At 36.6% G+C, this 19,478-nt stretch overlaps 2 protein-coding genes across 3 annotated transcripts in view; one reads left to right on the plus strand and one right to left on the minus strand.

Annotated features, from left to right (window-relative positions):
* The window catches only part of CTSO (cathepsin O), an 8,841-nt gene extending 1,203 nt beyond the window's left edge, over window positions 1-7,638 (plus strand). The window contains exons 3-8 of the mRNA XM_031055534.1: window positions 208-341; window positions 1,409-1,576; window positions 3,000-3,121; window positions 4,288-4,451; window positions 4,912-5,004; window positions 6,335-7,638. Of these exons, the coding sequence (XP_030911394.1) occupies window positions 208-341; window positions 1,409-1,576; window positions 3,000-3,121; window positions 4,288-4,451; window positions 4,912-5,004; window positions 6,335-6,369 (716 nt within the window). The 3' untranslated portion in view covers window positions 6,370-7,638. The remainder of the gene's footprint in view (window positions 1-207; window positions 342-1,408; window positions 1,577-2,999; window positions 3,122-4,287; window positions 4,452-4,911; window positions 5,005-6,334) is intronic.
* Window positions 7,639-7,691: 53 nt separating this feature from the next.
* Window positions 7,692-19,478, minus strand: part of TDO2 (tryptophan 2,3-dioxygenase) — a 16,525-nt gene continuing 4,738 nt past the window's right edge. Inside the window, exons 1-12 of one of the 2 annotated variants that reach the window (XM_005415579.1) lie at window positions 18,978-19,063; window positions 18,503-18,608; window positions 17,301-17,391; window positions 16,399-16,469; window positions 14,567-14,694; window positions 12,731-12,917; window positions 11,822-11,929; window positions 10,751-10,862; window positions 10,567-10,624; window positions 9,984-10,063; window positions 9,325-9,415; window positions 7,692-8,490 (exon numbers count right to left, since the gene is read on the minus strand). In XM_005415579.1, coding sequence (XP_005415636.1) covers window positions 8,337-8,490; window positions 9,325-9,415; window positions 9,984-10,063; window positions 10,567-10,624; window positions 10,751-10,862; window positions 11,822-11,929; window positions 12,731-12,917; window positions 14,567-14,694; window positions 16,399-16,469; window positions 17,301-17,391; window positions 18,503-18,608; window positions 18,978-19,012 — 1,221 coding nt within the window. In that variant the 5' untranslated portion in view covers window positions 19,013-19,063 and the 3' untranslated portion in view covers window positions 7,692-8,336. Of the gene's footprint in view, window positions 8,491-9,324; window positions 9,416-9,983; window positions 10,064-10,566; window positions 10,625-10,750; window positions 10,863-11,821; window positions 11,930-12,730; window positions 12,918-14,566; window positions 14,695-16,398; window positions 16,470-17,300; window positions 17,392-18,502; window positions 18,609-18,977; window positions 19,064-19,478 lie in introns of those variants that run through there. The other variant, XM_014312087.2, reaches the window with a different exon arrangement.

A 19,478-nucleotide genomic window follows, 5' to 3' on the forward strand; every position in this document is an offset into this window, starting at 1 on the left:
ACACAGAGTATTTGTGTTCTTTCTGAAACTGTAGAAATAGTTTCATTCTGGAGCATAATGATTGTTTTAAAATACATGAATTTTCTATGGATTTTAGAATGAGATACAATCTTGTGTTTGTAATTGTTGATCAAAGTTTAAAGTAGTTGTTCATGGGATTTTTTTTTTTTGCTCATAGATTTAAAGATGTTTGTGTTCTGTGTTTAGCTATTTACTTGAGAAGCATGCCTCACGAACTTCCCAGATACATAAAAGTGCCAAAGGGGAAGGAAAAGCCTCTGCCAAAGAAGTTTGACTGGAGGGACAAGAAAGTCATTGCAGAAGTGAGAAATCAGCAGACAGTAAGTCCTGGTGTTTTCCCTTCCTGGTTCTCAGCAGTGGGCTGTAGAGCACAGGGAAGGTTTTGCAGGGACCAGCTCTGTCTGAAGGCTTCTTGGAGCATGGGCACAAGAGGGGCCAGCTGAACAGACACAAAGTCACGTAGCATTTTATGTAAAGAGGTATTAGGCTTAAAAGAATGAGGTGTAGGAGCTGTGCATTTAGAAATTGTAATATTCTTTTTGATCTAGTTAAGTGAATCTCCAAATATTTTGCACCATGTGTGTTTTGTATTTTTCTGAAGGAACCAAGGTAAATTCAGTACTTGGTCTCATCCTACCTGGAGAGGTGTAGATCCTTTCTTGTTGTTTTTCTCCCATTACTGAATTCCCTTGGCTGGTCAACACTCACATCCTTACCAGTGAATTCCTCAGGGGATGCATTCATGATAGCAAAGTAACCAGACCCCACACAATTACAGCTTATCCCAAAGTGCTTATGGGTAACAAACAAGCTGCTTAGTCCCCAGTGTCTCCTTTCCATGCTTCACATAGGACCTCATGAGGAATAACTTCTGCTCTTATTTTAAATGTTACAGTTCAAAGAGCCTAGAATTGCAGTATAGATTCTTATTGTCTAAGATTTTTTTCTATTATGTTTAATTTCACTTTACCATTTCTTAAACTGTAATCTGCTTGTACAAAATTCTAGAAAAACTTACTAATGTTGTCAAAAACTAATTTCACCCTGGGACCACATATCTCACAGTAAAAGCATCCTCAGACCTATCATCAAGAACAAAAATTCACCAGGAAAGAGTCCTTAAAATAAGACAACCATAATGCATTTCTAGCATTCAGAGAGCAATATAGGGCGAAAAAAACAGTTCAGCATTTTAAATGGATGGTAACATTTCTTTATAATTGCCTTGAAAACAGAGTTCAAGGATGATGTATTAAATGAGAGTATTGGCATGCTCTCATTAAATGAAGAGCATTGAAAGATTCTTTTGCCTCTTTTTTTCATAACCAGGCTTCAAAACCAAAGCTGACTTTTGCTTTCTCTGCCATTTCTCTTTTTTCTCTACCAGTGTGGAGGCTGCTGGGCTTTCAGCGTGGTGGGTGGCATAGAATCTGCCTATGCAATTAAAAGAAACACCCTGGAAGAGCTCAGTGTGCAGCAAGTTATTGACTGCTCATACAACAACTACGGCTGCAGCGGTGGATCCACTGTTAGCGCTTTGAGCTGGCTGAACCAGGTTTGAAATTCTTTGTAAAAATCCCAAAAGGCTTCATCATCTTCTCGTATTAGCATGCTTATTTCTTGGAAAAAAGTTCTGGGGAGGTGAAATGTACAGGGTTTTTATTTGATCATATATGTGTCTACATATATGCATACACATATGTGTTTGTGTATATATATATTTATATATATATGCTTGTTTATTTAGATTGGAACCAGGAGAGAATTAGTTCAAGCAGAATTGAAATTTGATTGGAATTTTATGGTCTATACATGTTCTTGTGAACATAATGAATCAGTCCACAGGGGCTGAAAATAATGTTCCTGAATTCATTTACAGGCATACAGTACCAGTGTAGACAGAGCCACCTATGCATATGGCATTTTATGGATTTAAAGCACCACCATCTGGGGAAAAGGAAGGATCCTGACATTTTCTGTTTTCAAATTTCAGTAGTTTCCCTTGCAAACACTGTAAAATTATGTACAAGTATGTGTGGAAAACCTCAGAATAAAATGAACTGCTTTTACCTTTGTTTCCCTTGAAGACCAGAACATTGAAAATGCATTCAATGTTTCTACTTCAGATGATGGTAAAATATTTCATCTCATTAAAAATTCAAAATGTGTGTTAATAACATGGGTACACAGAAACATTTTAATATCTTTGAAAAAAAAATACTCTCTCAGATTGAATTACAAAAATATAAAAAGAATTCTTTCTTTTTTTGAATTAAAAAAAACCTCAGAATTTAAGAAAGCATAATTCTTATAATTCAATACCCTTATAGAGTAATATACCCATGGCTAATAACAGTCTAGATAATTTGTATAAGTTTGAATATCAAGAACAACAGAGGATACTCACCTTTATTCCTCTGAAGGAAAATTCCCTCTTGGCTGCAGAGGAACCACAAATGAATTAGGCTGAAGAAGTCACTGTCATAAATATGCTATACTCCAGAAGACATGAAAAACATAAAAAGCTGATGCATACGTCATGTACTAGCATGAGAATAACATGCTAAGAACAGAATTGGACTTTACAGTATTTTATATAACTCTTTGGGATACTTGTGCTTCCTGAACTGTCCCAATGATAGTATAATTTTGTGTGTGGAAGTCATTTGATGAGAGTGGATAGTTTATGAATGATCTGAATGAATGTCTGTGTCTTGAAATTGACAGGACTGCTTATGAGGATAGTTTAAACCAGAGATGCCTTTTAAAATTAGTTTCTTATTTATCCCTTCTGAAGCTCAGTGAACAAGGAAACTAGAGATAGTAAATAGTTATTTTACAATGTGACATTCTTACTTCTAATCTTGCCCAGTACACACTGAATTTTGAGTGGGTTATGTGATCATTCTCCGTATCTTTTGAGGTGCATAGAAGTAAAGTCAAATGCATTAATTTCTTGCTCAATTACCTTCTTGCAGACCAAAGTAAAACTCGTGAGAGATTCAGAGTACAGTTTCAAAGCTCAGACAGGACTGTGCCATTATTTTGAGCGCTCAGATTTTGGAGTTTCAATAACAGGATTTGCTGCATATGACTTCAGGTAGCTATTATTCATTCTTTTCTTTCACTGTCCTTTCCCTTCTGTGTTCAGCAATCATGGAGTTAGGTGGAGTGAACAGTGCATTGACCAGGCAAAGGTTGGGAGGTTGATTGCATCAGTTCTGTAGCTGTGTGCTGGAGAAGGATTTAACATCTTTGAGAGTTAAGGCTTGCCACAATGAATCCACTCAATGCTACCATCACTAAGCCTGTTGAAATGAGAAGGCTTGAAATTGAGTCTTTTAAATAGGCTATAAACTGGAACATAGTCAGTTACAGTTTTTAATATATGAACATAACACTGCTTTTGTCAGAAACAGTAAATCCTACCAATAGTAACTGGAATTTATTGAAAAAAATAGGAAGCATTCAACTACTTCAGTATTCACGCATTTACATATCTACCCGCATCCTCTCCAGCCCATGACTTTAGAAACAGTGTTGCCAACTGAACTCTGTAAAAACTTCAGGTTTTTAGGTTTCTGTGTGAAGAAACTTAATTTCTAATTTTTATCAGTACAGTACAGCTACTGCATAAAGACAAGAAGTATTATTCTGACTAGGAATTGTGTTACTTCTAGATATTAGTAACCAAAATCAATCATATCTTTGCCAGTCTGAATTTGCCAAATTTAGTTAATGAACATATTTTCAGGGATGAAAATTTCCTGCTCCAGATAAATAAAACTGTATGAGGTTGCTAATGATAAATGTCTGATGGTGGAAACATCCTGTGTTTTGATATGTTTAAGACACATACTTTAGTGTATTATTATGTTAAGAGGTACTTCTGTAGGTTTAAAAACAGTGGGAAATTCTAATACAGACTAATGGTTTGTTCAAAGCTGGTTTTGAATGAGAAGAGTGATGTACAAAAAGTATGAAGTGCTCTCCACAACCCACTGGCTTGGCCTAGAAACCTTTTGCTATTTAATGGTGTTATGTTTTTGGATCTACACCCGTCTCATAGTTTGTTTGTCCTTTATTTGTATCACTGTGTTGTAGTATATGAAATATATAATTACTGTTGTGTGATACATAGAACTTGGAGGAAAGAGTTTAATTATTTGATTTTTAAACTGTACTTAACAAGTAGATTACAATCACTCTAATCACTTTAGTGTGCTAACTTAAGTAACTTGGTATTTTTACTCACTTCTTTTGCAGTGGTCAAGAGGAGGAAATGATGAGGATGCTTGTCAGCTGGGGCCCTTTGGCAGTGACAGTCGATGCCATTAGCTGGCAGGATTATCTTGGAGGAATCATACAATATCACTGCTCCAGTGGAAGAGCAAACCATGCTGTTCTTATCACTGGTTTTGACAGAACAGGTGCGTTTCCATCAGCTGAACTTCAGCACAGTAGGTTTCTTTGACTTGCAGCTTGTCTTTTGTGGGATAGGTGATTAAAATCCAGAACTCAGTTTCCTGCTGGAATCTGTTGGTTTGATGTCACATCAGTTCTGGAAGCTCTCTGAAGATCACATCATCCTCACATCAGCCAGAAGAAAAACTCTTTTTGTCATTGCTTCTTCAGTTCTGTGGGACTTCATCCTTGCAATGTCAAGACCATGGCTGTGTGTCTTCATGCTAGAAGAGCCCATATCCAGTCTTCCCATACGAGAATATTAGCTCTGTTATCTATGTGAACAGCAGTAGGTTTCACTGCCTGTATCATCCATCCCTCAGAAACTGTGAGATACTGAAATGCTGATTAACTCTGTGGAGTGTTTAGGAGGCTAAAGCTTCCCGAGTCTCATGTTGTCTCTTGTTCATGAAATATCTCTTCCAGGTAGCATTCCTTACTGGATCGTACAGAACTCTTGGGGGCCGACGTGGGGAATCGATGGCTACGTTCGTGTTAAGATGGGCAGCAATGTCTGTGGTAAGTCTGACAAAAAGTGGTAAAGGCCATGGGCTGGGATATGTTTTCCAATGGCTATAACAAATTAATATCATCATCATATAATATGTATAATAAAAATACAATGGGATCCTCAGAGGCACTACAAATCGTTGCTATGCTTTAAAAGAGGCTAAAGGAGTCCAGATGGAAAAAATAAATGAAATGGTTGCTAGTTCAACCAAGGCATGTAGTTGAATGAAATAAAAGCACCATGTAAATGCAAAGCTGTATAAGACAAAACAAATAATCAAAGTACTCTGTCCCTTACCATGCAGAGGTAATGGCACTGTAAAATATCCAGCCATGTGTGATGGTTGTAGGTGAGTGCGATTGCTGTAGTCCCTGTAGGTGAAACTGCTGCTGTCCTTGTCTGGTGGGTGCCAGTATCTCTTTGTTCAGTTTAACAAACAAATATGAAAAGCTAATCTACCTGGGAATTGTGTACCCTGCTCATGGCTTTTCTTGTAGGACAGAGATATATCCTTTCAGTGCTAGTTCAATCTCCTGCCCTATTGTTGTTTGTATTATTTTTTTCTTTATGTTTGAGGGATTCCTGTAGCATTAAATACCCAGTTTCTGCTAGATATGGATGTAAGGCAAGTCAAGCTCTGGTTTATCATCAGATTGCTGAGCCAAATTGGTGGGATATTTCCACTAGATTGGAAGTGTTGTGTATCCATTGTAATTTTATGTGTTAGAGTAACCCATTGGCTTTCCCTTCCATGTGTGTTTCACAGCAGCTCTCAGTCATTGCAGGGGGCATTAGATTACCTAGGTCTTCTGCACATAAAGAAAAGACAATATTCAGTTTGCCTGCACTTAGTAAAGATCAGAGCAATGTATCCAATCATTGCTTTCTCATGTTACTGAATCTTTTTTCTTACTGTTGTTGTATAAACAGTTTGGAAAGAGAAATTTAAAGTAGTGATACAGCAAATCAATTATAGACATGGCAGGGAGAACAGATGTGTTATTTTCAAAAAGTAGGATCTTTCACATTTTCTGTAGCGTACCACACAAGAACAATCCAGCAAAGACAGTAGTTGCTCCTTTTCCCACAGAGATGTTGTCTTCTGATTAAGACGTGCTCTGAAACCACCAGGATATAAAATTTTGAACATTAAAGTGGAGGAAGGAGGAGATTAGGTTTCAACTATATATGCCAGGAAAGGAAGAAATAAAAGGGTTGCAGATGATTCCCTGGATTTCTACTTTCATGGCGTGGAGGGGAGAGGGCATTATATGAGCATGAATTCTGGGAAGTCTCCATTTCAGTATTTATTAAAACCAAATTTTACATCATTTCTAGGTATAGCAGATACAGTTTCAGCAGTATTTGTTTGATATTCCTCTGGGCCTCTACAACTGGTCAACGACCACAGGTATCATGAGGACAGACACTGTATATGAAGATGGAATTCAAAATACCATTTTCAAATACAAGAAATGGCTGTAAGGGCAATTCCTGCAACTCCTGGCTGATGTTTTTAAAATGTTTTTATTTTGAATTTGTGTTGAATGCCAAATTTCTCATGGAGTAAGAAGACTTATCTGCAGAGTGCACAAATAGAAGCTACAAAGATGGACTGAAGCCTCAAATGTAAGCGTTATCCAGGTGTTGAATACTACTCCATAGAAAAATCTTAAAACAAATTATGACAAATGAGAAGGAATTTGGATCAAAAAAATCAATAGTGTAAGAGAATATATGAAATTATTTAAATATAAGAAGAATCATGAGTAACAGTTTAGAAAGTCAGCAATTACAGAATATATCCAATAGAGTGAGTGTTAAATTTCCCTCACTAATTGAATTCAGAGGTGGGACTTTTTGGTAATAAAAAGGTGTTCCAGCTTTGCTGAGCTGTGAAACTGCAGCTGTGGGCAAATGTAACTAGAACTCGCAATGAAATATGTAATTCTAAAATGCTCTGAATTTTTCACCTCAAATGCTTTACCTGTATCTTTTATGAAGGCCTACCATGAAAAGTATTGAAGCAATTCTGTAATTTTTTGCACTCACTTACTGTACCATGTTTTTAGATTAGTTTTTTATAACTTTTATGACAAATGCAACAAGTATTTATAATTGTATGTTGTTAAGTGTTGCTGTTTTATTCCTTCTAATTGTCAATATTTTAAATGAAAGGAAGACCAAGTGTTATGTTTCTTTACTTAAGGTTTTGCTACTTACTGAATTTACTTGGCTGAAAACTTCAGTTTTAAAAAATGTGAAGTCTTCTGTACTCTGGAGTGTTGTGTAGTCTGGCCTTGCCTGAGTGGCTTACAAACAACAGATACCACACTTTCATAACTGGAAAACAAAGTCCCTAATGGGCACGGATAAGAGTAGTGTAGTCACAGCAATATGAAACACAGATATGCCTCCAGTGTTTTTGAGGTGCTTATACTTGAGGTATAAGTACCTCAAGTACTGTGGTAGAGGGAATTTACCAGAAATTCCAGCCTACAGTGTTTGTGTCTTCCTAAAGAAAGCACTTAAAAAGACAAAAGTCCATTTAATAAGATGGCACTGCTTTATCAATATTCTATAGCCAAAGTTGCCTTTTATTGTATACCAATTTGAATAAAAATCACTTTAAATGCCTGTCATACTCTTGTTTGAACTTTATAGTTTGTTTTAGAAAGAGACTTAACAAAAGATAAGCTTTAATACTGCTTTATTTGGAATGCAAAGTAAGTACTTATGTCTGCTATTTCTAACAGTATTTCTATGTAAGGGATTTACAGTCACATGTAAGGAGATAGTAACATGATTCTTGATGTATTGTAAGTTCAGGATAGTTTGGTTTCTGTAGATTCAGGACTTACTTTTTTGAATCTAGCTTTTGAAACTTGTAACCCAAAATTCCATTTGAAATTGCACTAGAGCTCAGAAACTAATATTCTTCTGAAGGTGATGAGATTGATTATATCCTTAAGTAGTCATAAATTAGTAGCAGCCAGTAGGCAAACAAGCAAATACAAAAATATATACAAATAAGTCATGATCATAATAACTGCATGTACTTTTGTCCCTTTCTCTAGGTGCAGGCTTTAAGAAGCCAGCCAAGAGTTAAATTGGCCCTGGGTTTAATTGGGGTATCATTTACTGTTAACATAGGCTAACTCAATTCAGATTTATTTTCTCTACAAGCAATTAATTTCTTCCACAGGAAAATTGTACTATTCACAAAGCTGTCATACATAAATACATATTTACACACCCACAATCTTGGTGGAAATGGCTGGGAGCACCACTGAAGGTGAAAGTCAGGAGGTTGTTTACAGCGACAGCCTAGAAAGGCAGGTTAGTCAGAGTCATCACTGCTGAAGTAGGAGCTGTCACAGTATTCTGCTGTGTAAAGGAATTTATGAATACTTGGGTTCATCTTTGGTATCCAGTGTCTTGGCACTAGAAATGTTGAAAGATTGAACAAATCCACAAACACCTTGTATCTGTCACTGAAAAAGACAATTGGAACAATAATTCCATCAGCATAGAAGGCCATAATTTCTAAGTCCTCAGTAATCATTCTTTCTAATGCAAATAACAAGATTCCTTGCAGTAACCCTCTTGAATATTGCAGAGCAAGAATCCAGTCCTGACTTCCTAGGGCATAGCAGATTAGGCTTAATAGGGATCTATAGAAACACCTTTCTTCTGAAAATGCAGAGTCCATAGGTTGTGATCTCTAGCGGAATTTATCTAGGAACAATAATGTTAACCTGACATTAAGGTGAGTGGGAGAGCTTTCTAAGAAAGACCATGGGCATTCAATCCTCAATAGCAGTCTAAGCATCTGCTTTCTGCTCTGCCTTCTGTTCCATTGGTTGTCTTAGGAGTTGCTCACAGGACTACATGGTGGTTCACAGCTCTTTGAGAGCAAACCCCAAAGAAGATCCTCTTTTAAGGAGGTTGTGCAATTAGAGGTCATGCTAAGGAATAAACTCTCACACAATAGCTAGGGCTCACTTCCAGCCTGTGTCGCCTCATTAACTTGGGCTAGCTGGCACACCAGCTGAACAACGCAGGGTTCATATTATTGCTATCACTGTAATGCCTTGACTGAGAATTACAGATGGCATGAATGATCAAAAGGGACCTTTTTGCCCTAGAAGGCTTGGAATTTATATGTCCCTGATAAATAAATGTACAACAACCAAGGAGAGATGTGCTAGAGTCCCAGAAGAGAGTCAGCAGCCCTTTGGCCTCCAGTGAGCCACCTGAATTACATCTCCCAGCACTAGTGTTAATGAACTGCATTGTTGCAGGTACAGGAGAAACGTTATTTGTACCTCACTGTGGAACGCAAATAGTGGTAGCCTGATGAGCCTCCAGTGCCAGCCTTGCCACCAATCATTCTGTGCACCAAACAGACATGGTTATCTAAATGATACAACAGGAGAAAATAGCACATGCTCAGTACTTAAATATAACTAAAGGATCACACTTACTAAAGGTCGTTCAGAGATCTTTACAGGAATACTGAACTATTAGGTCTTCAGCAATATAAGAGTTAATTCTGCCATTCTTCAGTCAATTAATATAAAATGATTGTTAACTCAGAATGAACACACTAATTACTACACATTACTATGCTCTGTTAATACAGAATTCACTTATGTATGTCTAGATAGGGAAGGGACAGAAGGAATGTTTGCATATAAAGACATGTCATTGTGACTTTTTGGGTTACATTGAAAAATAGATCCCTGTCCCTTAAATAAGATAGGACACTTAAAGCAGGTCAGAGAAGTGGTAGCTATACCCATATATATCTAATAATCACAGCAGTAGCTCTTTATCTTTCCTCTTGGCTGAAGTACAAACAAAAAGAGTCATTCCTAATGCATGAACTCCAAAGCTCAATTCTAAGATTGGGTGTAACTCAGAGACAAAACAATGTATTTGCATCTAGAAGAGGGAGTGTCACAGTCAAAAAAGTCAAACTTACATCTCCATTTAGTCATGAGCACATCAAGATCCATAAGGGAGGTGAGGAGCTGAAATGGAACCTGGAAACGAGGCTCCTCCCTTGGGAAATGAAAGAGAAGACAGTGAGACCTCTCAGCATAAGCTATATTTTTCAAAGTTGCATTTCAGCAGTGCTTAGTGACTTAAAGCATGCTTTTCCTGAATTGGTACTGGAATATCACTAGATATTTTAAAAAATGCTTCTGCTGTGTATGTCTTGATCTGCCCCTTTACTTTGGAACTTGGAAATGGACTCCAGATCTTTCTAGGACAGGTAGAACAAAGCATTTACTAGTTACAATCTGAGAAGCAACATCTGGTCAAGCTGTCTAGAGGGGATGTGCAGCCTCCCATCCCTGAAGATATTCAGAATTCACCAGGACATGGCCCTGAGCAGCCTGGTCTGACCTTCGAGCCGTGTCTGACTAATCAGGGCTCCTGTGGAGGGCTGAAATAGATTGCTTCCCACAGCCCATTCCAGCCTTACTAAACCTGTGCTGCTGTTCTTAACCTTCACCTCTCCTCCTGCCAGTCACCATCAAAGACACATCTTACAACATCACCTGTAGAAGTAGATCATCAAGGCCCCCTTCAGTGCTTTGTAGGACAGCCGTCTCTCTCCTGCAAAATACAAGTGTCCTCAGTTGGTTGCTCATTCTCCTGCAACCTCAGTGCTATAACAAGCATTTACAAGTAGCATGTATAAAACATACAAAGTACATATTCACATAAGGTAATAAAATCTACCTTTACTGAGCAGATGTTCATGGCGTTTTTCATCAAATAATGAAAGTAATATGTCTCTCTGCTTTTGGAATTCAGACAATAAGTCATCTTTTTCTTCTGATTCTGCTTTGGCCTTTGGTATTTAAAACAAAGACAGGCTTTAGAATTCAACAGGGAAAATTAAGCACTTGAATGACTCATTTTGCAACTTTTATTAAAATAAATACTCTGAAGTTTGAATCTTAGATGTAAGAACTGTATTTTCAAATAAGATACATGAGTCACTGTCCTCTGAAAAGTACAATTACCAAGAAATGTACAATTAAATACAACACAACTCAGATAAATGAATATTCAAACAAAATGGCAATTTATCGCATTTCATGGTCTAGAGACCTTAAAAAAGCTAATCAGACTTTATTTGAAGTCTGATTTATTTGTTTTCAATGCAAAAAAATTACATCCCTGCAGAGCTGTGGGCAAGAAAATTGTAAATAAAAAAAGTTAGAAAGTCATAAAACAGATATTCTTAGGAAGTTGATAAATTCTTATTATTTTTTTCATTAGAATGAAAATATTAAAAAATATTGTTTAAAGCTGCAGGTCTTAAAATAGTCAGGGATTTTCTGGTGCTTATTGGCCAGTGCAATTCAAATGACCACACAGCAGCAAATTGCCATATACTATTAAACAGAAATGGGCTGTTAATAGGGACATTCCATATCCACAGCTCAGGAGCCCAAACTTCCTATTTAGTCTAGATTGTAGATGCAAGTATTAACTAATGGTTACGTTGTAGTTTCAGTAAAATCAAATTCAGCCCTTCCATTGGTACTAATCCATCTCTTTTGCAATCCAAATCATTCATGTATCTCATGCTCTAAATCATCTTAGGTGTCAAATTGTCAAATTAAAAAAATATTCCTATTTCCTGAAGAATTTGCAATTTTTCTTGCTTCTTGCAGACAAAGACTGATGAAGATTAAGTGAAGTGAGTGAGAAACTTTGAGTAAGCCAAAAGTTACATTTGTGTCAGAATATCATTTTGCCAGATGTCTTTGCCTATAGGTATTTCAAGAGTAAACTATATACCTGTATCAAGGCAAATTCCTCTTCTAGGCCTTTTAAAACATTCTCTTCAAATTGTCCCCAGAAATCAAATTCTTCTGAATCAAGTCCCGGAGTTCTTTCCAGCCATGCCTTTAATAATAATAGCAGTAGTAGTAGCAATAATAATAATAGTAATAATAATAGTAATAGTAATAGTAATAATAATAATAATAATAATAATAATAATAATAATAATAATAATAATAATAATAATATGTTGAAGCAACACCAGTGCAACTGCATTATCCGAGAAGTACAAGTTACAGCAACATAAATTCTAGTATTACAATTCTGGTTTAGCAATAAGCACATCTACAGTATCCTGTAGAATAGCTAAATTCAGCATGTCCATGTGGATGATTTACTCCTGCATAATGGTGCCATACCAACCCCCTCAGGTTCCAGGTTGCATGGCCGATGTTGGAAGACAGAAGCTGTCTCATTCTAAGGACATCTTTAAAACAAACTACAGGAAAACAAATCTTATTCCACATATATATAAGAGTAATGATAAGTCTCAGAAGGAAGACAGAGCCATGTATAGTTTTTAGCCTCTCTAATAGCCATCACTAACAGTAGGACTATTTTTAAAATTTTCCTCCCAAAAGGGCTTATAGTCATGAAAAGCAATGCAAGTGAAACTGTGCATTCTTAGCTCACACTTCTACAATGCAATTTGCCAGCTTGAAAGGGAGATGCTATGAAAAATCAGTTGGTTTACTAAGATTAACTCTCTTTCATGCCAAATTTGTCAAGAATCCAAAACACAATTGACAGAGATTTGCCAACATGCTTGTTTCTCTGAAGGTAGGAGAATTTGTCGCTGACACTAATGAAGGACATTCTTGGAAATTGGGAAAATAAAGCAAAGTCCAAGACAGACATTGTTACCTCCACAAGTTGCAGCAGTGTTGGTTCTTGCTCTGATTGAAGCAGCAGTTCATGATCCTGTCCCTTGAAGTTATCACGGTAATGCCTTCTGTTATAAGGGACTCTCAGGCTTTGGGGAACACCAATCTTGTTCTCCAGCAAGCGAAACTGCAGGCTCTGAAACCCTGAGGCTGGGCTTAGGTAGTATCTTTGGGAACAGAAGAAACGAAGATACAAAAATGCAGGATGTTATTTTACAATGGTGGATTTCTCTTGTTCTCTAAAAACTGCCCATATTTCACATCTGAAGAATATCAAATAGCTATCTGAGGACTTTTTTATATGACTGCACTTAGGAAAAGGAAAAAAAAACCAAGCAATTTTAATGCAACTACAGTGCAATTATAATCTCATGTTCTAGTTCTGTATTGTTTGCATACACAGGTAGTTCAAGCATAAACATGTGAATTTGTGCTTTAAAAGGGCAGCTTTGTGCATGTGATGTACAGGAGGCAGTGTTAGTGAATATAATTTTCTTTCCAAATAGACTAGGCAGCTGCACCCCAAAAAGCTGTTACAAAAAAATTTCACGGCAATAACATGCCAATGAATGCATTTTAAATAGTCTCGATACACAGCATAATTCCTATATATTATTATGAATAATAATCTATACATGCAATATATATATGTGCAATATTGTATATTGCCTCATTCTATAGAGTAAAATAATGCTCAGAAGAACTCCAGTGGGGTTTTTTTTGAGGGATTTATTAATGGGAATCTTAAGAGTTAAATCATCTGACCATGCTGAACAACAATTACTAATAAAAGCAACCTGAAATCCCACATTGCTAGGTAATTGTAATGCATTTTGAATTGCGAGTACAAGACTTGACAGAGACACATCACTGGTGGTTTAATCTTATGTTTACTTTTCAAATGAGTATGTGGCTGAAAAGCTGAAGCAGTATGGATCAAAATGGATGATTAGCCCATGGATTTCCTCTGCTGTAGGTTAACGCTCGATTCAAACAAGTGAAGAAAATTCATAGTTTCCTGCTCTTTTCTATAGGGAACATTAAAAGATAGAAGGGAAGGGGCACCAAAATGCAGAAGTGGACTGGGGTCACAAGGCAGACAGATATGCACAAGTGACACAAGCAGGAGAAGAACAGGGAAGGAAGACAGTGGATGAAGCTGTAATACATGTGTGGTGAAAGGGCTTAGATGTAGAGAGGGAAGAGAAAGAAATGTGAGAGGTGAGATCAGCCAAATGATCCAGAGAAAGCCTGAGCTGGAGGCAGAAGAGATACAACCACCCAGCACAGCAATGCACTGAGCTGCTACTGGACAGCAGAAGTTATTGGGGAAAAAGGACAAGGGACAGCAATGCTTCCTTCAGCCTCCAGCACTGCAGACCCAAAGCAGCACCATGCAAACCAAGACAGTTGAAATACCTGTTTGATAATCTAGAGAGAGTGCATGTCTGTCCCCCAAGCCCTTCTATGATTTGCCATACAGCAGGGCTTCAATTTGCAGTGCCAAGTTTCAACTAAATTGCTAGCAGAACCATGAGCTATTTCTGCTGTTTTAACTTTTGACCCTGAAGCCAGTCAGCAGAACCCTACACAAAAGAGTCAACAATTCACTTGTACTTCTTTGCAGAACATGCTGGACTCACAGTCAGGATCAATTTCATAACTGACCCTTGCACACTTTAATGTCATGTTTGCCTCTCCAAGGTGAGCTCTCAGCCTACTGACAGATGCCAGCACACATGCAAAATTCACAATCAGTTCTAAGGATGGGAATTACCAGCTCCTGGATTGCTGTGGAGGAATAATAAGTTTTTACCTGAAATCAAAGAAGTCCAATGCAGTCATAGTTTCCAAAACCGAGAACTGTTCCACAAGTAATTTCAGAATCAGTGAGATTCTGTTCATTCGAGTAATAACCTTCAGCATGTTCCTCTCATCTCTTACCTGTAAAAAAAAAAAAAAAATAAAGATCATAACCAGAATGGTGTTTTGTCTAGATCCTACCTAGTTATTTCATGTCTTTTCCCTGTTGTACATCACCATAGTTCCCAAGTCCTCCCCATGTGAAATCCATAGAGGCAAAATCTCATATGGAATAGAGCACTCTGGTTTTAACTTAAAACTGAAACTCTGAATTTCAAAGATTGAAACAATTTTTTTCTGACTCATGCTACATTATATGTAGGCTTATCACATGGGGTTTTTTTTCTTTACTATGTTTTTGAGTAAAATATAAGTCAAAGAAATTAGATTATAAAAATAATTTATAATTTCCAATAATTACGATATTATTGTAAATTAATATTATATATATGAAAATTATATATTTTTCTGTTATAATTACTTCTAGAATAATTTCTATTTTTGCTCCATTCTGCAAGCCATAAGGCAGGTAAGGAAATTACTTAGAACTTGAGAAGCTAAATAATGTGACAGCTACATCAGGAGAGCACATCTAAAACATGTTCATCAGAAATGTGCATTAGCAAGCAAAGAAGAGAAAATACTCCATCTGGTGGAAAATAGATAATACTAAATGGAAAACACAGAAGTTTGGTTTTTTTTCACTAAATTAAACACTCTGCCTGCAGAGGAGTCTGCTTAAAAAAATTCTGTTTGTTTCAATGGGATTAAACTTCTCTCTAAAACCTGGGCATGCAACCAGGAAATATCAAACTACAAAAAATGGCAGATGATATTCATTTCCCTAATTGCTTGGCTGTGTATTTGACCTTAAAATTGACATTTAAAATTCTGATCACAAGTAAGGCTTCATTTTTCACAAAAAGAAATTATTCTTCATTTGAACTGATTATGGTATGTTACAATTTGATAAAATATTAAACTAAAACGCCAATGAAATTAGGAATATAGTGCACAACAGAGAACATTTTCATTGGACCTTGAAAAGAAGGTTCCTTCTTCAAACTGGTCTAGTTTCAAATTTGTTCCTTAGACACATGCTGATGATGTACTCAAGGTATTTCTCAAACTGCATGCTGTCAGATTTTTCTGTGGATGTAGCATCAATTTGAGAGTTTTCCATTCTTACCTACTGTTATAATATGTGTTTAGCTTTGGACAAATGTGAAGATTTGCCTATATTTGTAATTTTCATAAATTCTTGCACAGTATTATGCTGCTTTGGATTATTGCTTCTCTGTTGGATTTACTATTACACAATCACAAAAATGAGTTCTCCTCACAGCAGATATTGCATGGAAGGAGATAGTATGTAGACTTCAGAAACTGAACAAAGGCAGAATTTCAACATAAAAATACCTGTAATTTCTGCTTTTCAGTTTTGCCTCTGAGCCTGCTTTTTCTGCAGTAGATATTTCCAACTTAAGTTTCTGCAGTTACCCAGCCCTAGCAAGAGAGTATGAGAGCATTTTGGCCAATGAAATTTGCCTTGGAAGGTGACCTACACAAAAGGCATACTTCAGGAGGAAATAAGATTTTGCTGATCAAAAATCAGTACTATCAAGATATAAGAGCCACTCAGCCAAATTTTATTTGGTCTTTTGATGCTGTTTCTAAAAAGAGCATATGCTGCTTTAGTAAACCCAAATATATCGGACTAAAAGGCAGAAATCAAGAGAAAGTCTGGGCTGAATTTTCCCAAAATTAATATTTGTTTTAACTTACATGACCATTTTGAAAGATCACTCGCACAGAGTCCATTTCCCACAAAATCTGCTTAAACCAAAGTTCATATGCTACAAAAAGAAAGACGCTGTTAGCATCAACTTCAAGGTTATTTTGTTCTTCTTAGCATCAAGAAAGAAAAGTTCTTACATGTTGATTTGAAATTAACAGCCTACATTGACTCTGCCAGTGGGCAAGAGGATACCTATATATAAACTTATTGCAGTTTACAGTATTCTGTCCTTTACCTAAAGTATTAGGCAAAATAATCTAGAGTCGAGAATACTGACAGAATTTTTTAAAATATGTTTTACACATCAGATATTTGATCTGCATATTGTTCATTACCAAAGGAGGAAAGAGAAAATCCAGATCTGATACTTCAATAAAATCTAACTCAACACCTGCTTAAAAACTACTTGTTTTCTGTCAATAACAGGACATATCATTGTGCCAGGGTCTGAAAAACAGGAAGATATGGGCATTAGGTAGTACCTAACTGGTGTGCTGATTTCTAGACAGATTCTAGATGGCTAAAACTGGAATTTCAGGGAAGGCACAAGGCAACACACAAAATTTGCCTACAATAACCTGCATAGCAGCCTGTTGCTTGGGCAACACCAAGATTTTCACCACCTTAATTTCTCTAAGAATAGAACCATTCATATCTTGGTTTACCAAATCCAAAGGTTACACTGGCAGCTTCACAAGCAAAGAGTTGATTACTGCCTTACAATTTATATATGAATATATGCATATATAAAAACAGATAAAAGACAGAGATATTGCTGTGCCAGTGTCTGAAATGAAAAAAAAAAGGTGTATTGCACGTGTCAGCACCAATTAACTCTCTCTGGCAAAAATATTGGCTAAGTCAACCACCACTGCACTCCTCCACTTACCTTGATGTGTCACAATGAAAAGATGCTCATCATGGATTTTTTTCCCTTTCTTCTCACTCTCAAGTTCTTGAGCATTCAATATTTTGTTCAGCTTAAAAATAAAGGTAAGAACTCTTCTGTAAAGCTCTGCTATCAGTAATGGTAGTCTTACTGCATACAGCTAATTTTTAAGAATAATATTTTTAAAAATACATATACAGACCTCACACTCTAGGTTATATGAGAAATTTGACTAAATTGTCTCAGGTATGACTTTTACTTTTTAATTAGAAAAAAAATCTTGCCTGAAATGGAACATTTAGGTACCTCAAGTAATAAAGTTCTGACAATAACTTTAAGGGTAATTTTAATTACATAAATATATATATGCATAATTTAAAAAAATAAAGAAAACAAAATATCCAGCATGTTTTCCAGATTTTAGATCTATACTGTCCTGTCCCATGAAAACAGTTTCTATAGTAAAATTCTGAGTAATCATGCAACAACATCAGCATAAGAGCTCTGAGTTGAGGCAGTAATAATAATTTCAGTTCTGACATTAAATTATTTTCTTAGTCAAATTTACAATCTAAACATAGCTGTTTTCATATTAATCTTTGCAAAATTCTAAAGAGTATGTCAACAAATCAAAGTTGACAAACTCTTACTTTAGTTCAAAAGCAGAGTAATTCCCTTCAGTTCACACTGTCTAAAAAATAAAAACCCAAAATAACTTCTGGATTATTTTACTATCTATGGTATTTTATTTGTACTTATTTCTTAGTTACTTCTAGCTTTTGCAGAAAAGTGGTTTTTTGGGGGGGGTTTCTTTTATGTTCCCCCCTAGTCATCATCCTACCCCCTAGATTTACCCTACCCCTGAAATAGATTTTTCCAGCCAAGTATTCTGGACTTTCAAGGACATTGCTCAGATCCTGCTGACATGCAGAAATTGCTGACCAAAGAAAGCGTTTAGTGGTGTGTCACTTTACAGTTTACCAACACAGATAATTCCCTAGCAACCCCCCAAAATATCCATATTCCTTGCAGTTTGAGAAGTCTTCCCAGAGCCCACCTTGAGGTCCCAGCTGAGATGGGCACCTGTGCCTGCTGCACCTGGAGACCTGTCTCAGTAAGTGACTGACTAATGGGAGAAGTGTCAGTCACAGGTGCTGCCTCAAGAGCAACCAGGACTGCAAACATGAAATCATTTAACTTACTTGTAGGTATTCTCCATAGATAAGCCCACCTTTGCTGGCTTTATTTACTCCTTCTTGAGATATGTCATTATTTTCATCTTCCAAAGATAGCTTGCTAAAATTAAATCTAAGAAGAAAATTAAGTAAATATGTAAATTTTTAAATTAAAGTATTATCAATATACCTGTCTTTTTACTAACATCTACAATTCAATCAATGCTTTATTTTGATAAACAGAACCAGTAAAGCAGGCTCTTGATAAAAACTGAAATTCCTCTTGTCACAGTAACAGCTGGTAACATCGCATAAAATAACAAGTGCTCAGACAAGTCCTTGTATGATCTCTACTCATTTAGCAACAGCTAAATGATAGCTACAGCTACAGCTGTCTATTTGCTGATAATAAGTAATTCCTCTCTGAGATTTCATATTTTGCACTAACACCTTATCATTTGAATTGAATTTATAAAGCAAAACAGAAAGAGGAAGGACTCACAGGTAATTCTTCCCCGCAAAGGGGCACTGGCTCATGGTTTCAGGATCCAAACTTGCTGAGCTGCGCACGGGGGAAAATACCCTGTTAGTGTTCCCAAACCTGCTGCAGCTCCCTTTTATGTAGCCTTATCTCACTGCCAAGGCCAACCCCCAAATTCCCCTCCTTAGCCCTCAGCCCATCCCCACTATTCAATAATGACAGAAACCATCACAGCACAAAGGTCAGGAAGTTCATGTGTTGTTGGCCCTCCAGGACTGTGTTTTTCCCTGCCATTAAAAAGCGAATGGATGACAAGCTTGTTTTGTCCAATGGCGCAAACTTTTTGTGCTTTTTACTGCAAGGTTTCCACCAGTTGCTTCTTTGGATGCAGTTGTATGGTGTAGTGTGTAAGGTGTAAATCAATGAGAGGTCTGTGTATGATAAAAAGGCAATATTTAATAAAACCACGAATTGTTAGAGTAGGTTTTAACCTGCAGCCTTTTATATCAGGATACTATTAAG

Source organism: Geospiza fortis, unplaced genomic scaffold (assembly GCF_000277835.1).
Source record: "Geospiza fortis unplaced genomic scaffold, GeoFor_1.0 scaffold40, whole genome shotgun sequence".
NCBI lineage: Eukaryota > Metazoa > Chordata > Aves > Passeriformes > Thraupidae > Geospiza > Geospiza fortis.